The following is a 7,620-nucleotide window of genomic DNA, read 5'->3' as shown; positions in this document are numbered from 1 at the left end:
GGGCCGCTGCTCCATAACCTGTCTGCCTGCTCTGAGGCGGCAGACAGAAATCAACCCGATCGGGTTGATTGACACCCCCTACTAGCGGCCAATTGGCCACGAATATGCAGGGGGCGGCATTGCACCAGCAGTTCACAAGAACTGCTGGTGCAATGATAAATGCTGACAGCGTATGCTGTCAGCATTTATCGATGTGCAGCGAACATGATACGCTACATCGTATCATGTCCATCCGCACAATAATAAATAGACACCTTGAAGCTTAAAGTTTAAGACTTGCAACATGACTTGGACTTGCCTGTCTTTACTTGGGACTTGATTTGGAACTTGATTTGATTGACTCAAGACTTGACTTACTTAAGACTTGCAAAATGACAGTCCAACCTCTGCTATATCCTGTTGATGTGGGGTGCAGACGTTTTAGGATTTTTCCAGATGATTGTGGTCTACCTTGCACCTATTATTTTATTGAAAGACTATTTCAAAAGATCTATCATTTTATCAACAAAGCCATTTAAACTGTAGAAAAATATACATTTTATATGAGTTCTATTTAAATATCTTAAAAAATATTTTTTCATTAAAACAAGGGGTAACTTAAAGCTGTTTGTACATGTTTGTGCAATACTGATGTATGGAATAGAAAATCCCACATCTGTATTGGTGGACCAAGACACACACCTCAAGCATAAAAACTGAAAGTATTTTTTCTCAATACAGGGATATATATATATATATATATATATATATATATATATATATATATATATATATATAAATATATATATACAGTATATAAAAACTTAAATACATTTTTAAATGTCCTCCAGTAGATGGAAAAGGAGAGGATAAGGACAGAGGCATTAATATGGCACACTTGGGGGATTGACATCTCTTAACAATTTGGGTAGGTGATTGAGTGTTGAGGGACTATGTAATTAGTTTAAAACTTAACGTTTATTATTTATATTCATTGGATAAAAAATATATATATAGTTGTACACAGTGGTGTGGACCATGCCACTATATGTTAAAAATCCATTCACATACACATGAAAGAAAAAGAAAATCAAATTAACTAAAGATTAAAGAAAAAATAAAGAAAAAAATGATTTATATACAAGCACTGCTAACTCTCTGTATTAGGAGAAACCTCCTGTAAGTTGCACAATTAAATATGTAATATCTGGGTTAGGTTATCGTCATAAAATAGTTTCTATGTTTCTATGTGGTCCGCAGCAAGCTGGGTGGCGGTATTAGGAAGAAGTACTATTATCGATAATGCTTATGTGCCTTAAATCAATTAAACTGAAAATACTTCTAACACTCTCCCATTCCCAAAGCAGGCTAATTATTGACCGTAAAAGGTGCCCTAAAAGAGGGCCAACAAATATACCAAAAGACGATATCCAGAAAAAGTTTTCTAATAACCTAAACCCATTTTTTTAACTATATTCCATAACACAAACAGAGAGCGCAGTGCAAACGGCCTAACGCGCGTTTCGCATACGCTTTATCAAAGGCTGACTTTGATAAAGCGTATGCGAAACGCGCGTTAGGCCGTTTGCACTGCGCTCTCTGTTTGTGTTATGGAATATAGTTAAAAAAATGGGTTTAGGTTATTAGAAAACTTTTTCTGGATATCGTCTTTTGGTATATTTGTTGGCCCTCTTTTAGGGCACCTTTTACGGTCAATAATTAGCCTGCTTTGGGAATGGAGAGTGTTTAGAAGTATTTTCAGTTTAATTGATTTAAGGCACATAAGCATTATCGATAATAGTACTTCTTCCTAATACCGCCACCCAGCTTGCTGCGGACCACATAGAAACATAGAAACTATTTTATGACGATAACCTAACCCAGATATTACATATTTAATTGTGCAACTTACAGGAGGTTTCTCCTAATACAGAGAGTTAGCAGTGCTTGTATATAAATCATTTTTTTCTTTATTTTTTCTTTAATCTTTAGTTAATTTGATTTTCTTTTTCTTTCATGTGTATGTGAATGGATTTTTAACATATAGTGGCATGGTCCACACCACTGTGTACAACTATATATATATTTTTTATCCAATGAATATAAATAATAAACGTTAAGTTTTAAACTAATTACATAGTCCCTCAACACTCAATCACCTACCCAAATTGTTAAGAGATGTCAATCCCCCAAGTGTGCCATATTAATGCCTCTGTCCTTATCCTCTCCTTTTCCAATACATTATAATTGGCATTAGGCACTACCTTATCCAGTACATAGGTCTATCTGGAGTAAGGTTTGAGATTGTCATCTCGAGTTCTTTCCCACCTTCCCCTTGAGGTTAAAAGGGTATCTTTAAAAAAGTCCTCCAGTAGATGCCACAAAGACAAAAAAATGAATGCTGTTTTAAAGGCACAAGTCAAAATTAACTTTTATGATTAAGAAATTAAAAAAAGTATTACTTCCATTATCAAAATGGACACACTCACTTTCTGAGGCACCATCTCCTGCTAAGTATGCACAAGAGTGCACAGCTTATACGTATATATATAGTTTGATTGGCTGATAGCTGTCACGTGATACAGAGGGAGGCAAAATTAAAGGGAGAGTAAAGTAAAAATTAAACTCTCATGATTCGGATAGAGCATGCAATTTTAAACATCTTTCCAATTTACTTCTGTTATCAAATGTCCTTCTTTCTCTTGGTATCTTTTATTGAAAATAAATCTAGGTAGGCTCATAAGAGCTCAGGAGTGTGCACGTGTCTTTAGTACTCTATGACAGCAGTGTTTTGCAACATTGTATAAGAAAGTTACAAATAATGTTGCACACGCCTGAGCTCTTATAAGCCTATTTAGTTTTACTCTTCAAATAAAAGATACCCACAGAACGAAGCAAATTTGATAAATTTGATAACAGAAGGAAATTGAAAAGTTGTTTAAAATGGTATGCTCTATCCAAGTCATGAAAGTTTAATTTTGACTTTTCTGTCGCTTTAAGTTAACTTTAAAATTTTGCAGAAAAATAAATTACTTTTCAGTTAAAATGCAAAATAAGTGCAATTATATTGACTTTTTTATTATGTACTTGTCAATGATGCAATTGTAATGTTTTACATGTAGCCATTGCTCTCTTCTGCTAACTGTTAGTTAAAATAGATTTTCAACTGGATCATTCTGTGCTATTGGTCAGTAAAGTGCCATTAAAGTTGAAAAAAGGTCATGAACTAATTCATTAGAGCATTTCATTTTCATTTTATGATTAGTGGCCCTGCACCTCTTTGAGTTTAACCCCCAGCAAAAGAGTTAAACACATTGCTGGTTCTGAGTGTAAACTGACACTGATCCAATCAGCAGAGCTAGGTATACGGCTTGGTGTTGCGACTAGTGCTGCTTATTGGATCAGCGGCAGTTTCCACTTGCAACCAGCAGTGTTCTATGGGCTACTGAGTACCCCTTTTACTATGTGTTTAACCCCTTTGCAGGGTAACTAGCGCTGCTGATTGGATCAGCACAAATTTTGCTTAAGACCAGCAATGCTTACATGTGTAACTTATGTTATGTTTTTAACCACTTGGTGGTGCAGGCCGCTAACTTTCCAATTTACTTTTATGATCATTTTTGCTTTGTTCTCTTGGTATTTTTAGTTGCAAACTAAACCTAGGTAGGCTAATACACTAATTTCTAAGCCCTTGAAGGTCGCCTCTTATCTGAATGCATTTTGACATTTTTTTCACAACTAGAGGGCATTAGTTCATGCAAGTCTAAAATGCAAGTCTGTCGAAAGTACAGATATAAGGGGGCAGTCTACAGAGGCTTAGATACAAGGTAATCACAGAGGTAAAAAGTTAATATAACTGTGTTGGTTATGAAAAACTGGGGAATGGGTAATAAAGGGGTTATCTAACTTTTTAAACACTAAAAATTCTGGTGTAGACTGTCCCTTTAAATGTTAGCAGAAAAGAACAAGGGCTACACGTTGGACATGTTTGAGGTAATATGAAGGAGCATTAAATACATTTTTCGACTATAATGGCCCCTAATAGTATTTTTATTTCAAAGTGCATAGAATGGCTATTTATGTTTTACCCACAATAATTATGATGTTTATTCCCCAAGTTGACCTTCATTTTTATGAATAACAAAATAACTGTGTTCAGTTTTGTGTAATACAACAAACAAACAAAAATAAAAACACGTACACTGTTTTGTTGTTAATTATTTTCTTATTTTGTACCATAAAGGTTTAAGAATCTGGGATCCTTCTGCTTATTTTTTTTTCCTTTCCCAAAAGTCACAGCAAAGGACACCATAATTTAAGACCTTGCGAGTGATGAATATATTTGATACATTTTTGTACTGGATTGTCAGATATAAATAAAAATTTGTTACATTTGTTGTCAATTATATGTATGGATATTTTGTACAAACAAAAAAAATAATTATGCAAATTCTTACAATGACATCAACCCAGGAGGTAGTTGTTGAGCAAAGATGATATCCTATACAATTTTGGAGGCTAACATACAAGCTATTAGCACATAGGTATAGTTTAGAAGAATTTACACATTTGTAAGACAAGTTAATTATGTGTAATAATATGCATTCTGAAAACACAATGACACCAACATTGGCTGGAACTGGAAATGTAATGTCATTGGTTAGCACTGTATTAATATGGGCTGTAAGTATTTTCAATACCTTGATACCCATGATACTTACAGAGTATCAAAATGAATTGATACTGTCATCAAAGTATAAAAAATATTGACTGGTCTTTCACTTCATTCAAATGTTACATTTGAAATATGTAAATGTTGCATTCAACAAAATATATAGGAAAATTAAAGCTGTGAGTATCAGATATCAAGCTTGGTATCGGCCCATTTCTAGCACTGCAGTGGAGTGAAGATGATGGACAATAGTCTTTGCCATAAATAAAAATCTAAATTATTACTTGGTCTGTACGTCAGTCATGTCATTTTAGTTGACCTGGATTCACTGAATACTTGCAGCTTATATGGAGTATTTATTGGTCAAAGTCATTTAAATAACACCATTGATATTCTTGGGCAATCCATTATGATATTCTAGGACTTCAATAATCAGTCTTACTTTTGAATGGGAAAGTCTTGTAAGTCCATGCTATGGGTTAACAGATTAAAAAAAGAATTAGGTTTTAAATACTCTTAAAGAAATCTGTAGCAGGGATAGATAAATGTCTTGTTTTTCATATAGATAGAAAAGCAATTGTCTTAATATTTTTCTACAATTTTTATGTTGCTATAGAACAAATGTCAACATTCAAATAGATATTATTCAATTACATTTGAATTCTGATTCCTTAGATTTACAATTAAGATTATGATAGTCAACATTTGAATGTTAATTGTCAGAACTAAATATAACATCAATATCAGAAACTTAACATTTATTAGCAAAAAATGAATGTTAAATATTCGGCAAATGTTTAAAACTGGTTTATAACATTTGTTATTTTTAATAAATGTGTTGATACATTCACCCATCCATAATATCTAAGTGACATTATGGATCAGTGAATGTTGGCATCTGTCTACTCGACATTTGTCCATCAGAACTACTGTGTTGAAACTATTAGCCTTATGGGATCATGGAAAGACAGATTACATTTCAAGAATTTATATAAAAATACACTGCTGTCAAAGTCATTTATTTACTTGTGAATAAATTTATATAATCTAGTTAGATACTAACGACTTTATCAATGACTGTTTAGTCATCGTCATCATCATCATCATCATCGTCGTCATCATCATCATCATCATCATCGTCATCATCATCGTCGTCATCATCGTCATCATCATCATCGTCGTCGTCATCATCATCGTCGTCGCCATCATCGTCATCATCATCGTCATCATCTTCAGTATTAATATCTCCATCTAAAACATCTTCAATCCAGTCTTCCAGCTCATCTACTGTGGGCAAATCCTCTTCATCATCCATTTCCAACCAAATACTATCAGCCTATGGGACAAATTTAAAAAATAAAGAAATTAGTTTGGTTTTCCAAATGAACTAAAATGAGAAATAAGGATATCAAACCAAACAATATACTCTACGTCTTGGGGGTGGTTTTCCAAATGAAATTGTACAATGTATCTGGCAACATAGTAATCACAAAGGACATTGTTTTATCTGTCTAAATCTATTATTGAGATTATGGAGGTTCTTGTTGTTGCTACCAGTTGTTAGTTTTGCAATTGAAGTGTAATCTAAGACAGGTTTGGCTTGCGGATTCCAAAAGGGAAGACATAAAAGTTCTCTTTTTTAAAAACATCAAAGAAAAATTGAATACAAATGATTCATAAATACTTCCTTGCTTAAACAACATGATGTAGCGCAGGACAGTGTCTTTTAAAATAAATAGCTGTTTCTTTATTAATTGGTCACATGTCTTTAGCACGACACAATGCATTAATTATATTGCCACATTAAAAAGGAGGTTTAGTATAAAAATACAAAAATCAGGACAAAGAGAATGCAGAAATGCTTTCATCACCATATTTAAAATGTAGAAAGAGAGGGACACATCAGATCTGCAGGAGATTGTATGTTAAATAGCACCATGGCAATGAAAGGAGACAATTGAAACTTGAAAGGAAAAATATGGAACAGCATGTTAGCAAACAGTGTTTCAGAAACAGGAGATGATACAATGAATGGAACTAAGACTGGTGAATAAAAATGTAAGAATGCATTGGTGAGATAGAGAGGAAACATAATGGAATAAAGATACAATATATGTTCAAGCAATAACAAATTGTTAGAATTTGCTCACAATAAATGGGCATCACAAACTGAAATTGAGCTTTAATCAATAGAAGGGAGCCACAACTATTGTTTGAGAGTTTCAGGAGGAGGAGAGGAGTTAATTACCGGGAGTCAAATTGAATTGTTTGTAATCCATAAATCTTTAAAAATGATTGAAATCATTAGAAGTGTGTCTCATTGTCTGGTTTTGCAGGCTCAGGACACAACCCTTGAAAAACCTCTTGATTGTTATTTATCTTACTTTATTTGCTGTGGCCAATTAGGCCAATTAGGGATATATATATATATATACAGTATATATATATATATATATATATATATATATATATATATATAAAAGCTCCTGCACATTAATTAATAAATTAATTAATAGAAAACAGTCCCAACCATTAGGTGTAAGAAACACTTAATTTAAGGTCATAATTAGTTGTGGGTCTCCCAAGTAGTGGGAGTATTTTTTCAACAAAGGATACCAATGGAATGAAGCAAATTAGATAAAATAAATAAACTGGAAAATTGTTTAAAAGTCATATAAGTTTAATTTTGACTTTACTGTCCCTTTAGCCAAAAGACTAACATTGTAACTATAAGACTGATCATTTTACAATGGAATAGCAGCAATGAAATGTATCTACAATTGATGTTAATAAGTCTTGTCCAATAAAATGTAGTTGCAATTATTAGCAATTATACTCATACAATGGGTTGTAACTGTAACTATTGTAACTATTGTGAATGTTGCTCACCCAATGGAATATAGTTGCAACTTTTTGGGGAAAGATTCATTCAATGCAATGTAGATATAAAGTTAAATTATTCTCATCTA

General features: G+C 33.0%; 1 protein-coding gene across 1 annotated transcript in view; it reads right to left on the bottom strand.

Moving 5' to 3' along the window:
- Window positions 1–4,184: 4,184 nt before the first annotated feature.
- The window catches only part of CASQ1 (calsequestrin 1), a 138,375-nt gene continuing 134,939 nt past the window's right edge, over window positions 4,185–7,620 (bottom strand). The window contains exon 11 of the mRNA XM_053705056.1: window positions 4,185–5,987. Coding sequence (XP_053561031.1) covers window positions 5,733–5,987 — 255 coding nt within the window. The 3' untranslated portion in view covers window positions 4,185–5,732. The remainder of the gene's footprint in view (window positions 5,988–7,620) is intronic.

Source organism: Bombina bombina, chromosome 1 (assembly GCF_027579735.1).
Source record: "Bombina bombina isolate aBomBom1 chromosome 1, aBomBom1.pri, whole genome shotgun sequence".
NCBI classification, from domain to species: domain Eukaryota; kingdom Metazoa; phylum Chordata; class Amphibia; order Anura; family Bombinatoridae; genus Bombina; species Bombina bombina.
Note: the sequence above shows the minus strand (reverse complement) of the source record. Positions and strands in the feature narration are given on the sequence as shown.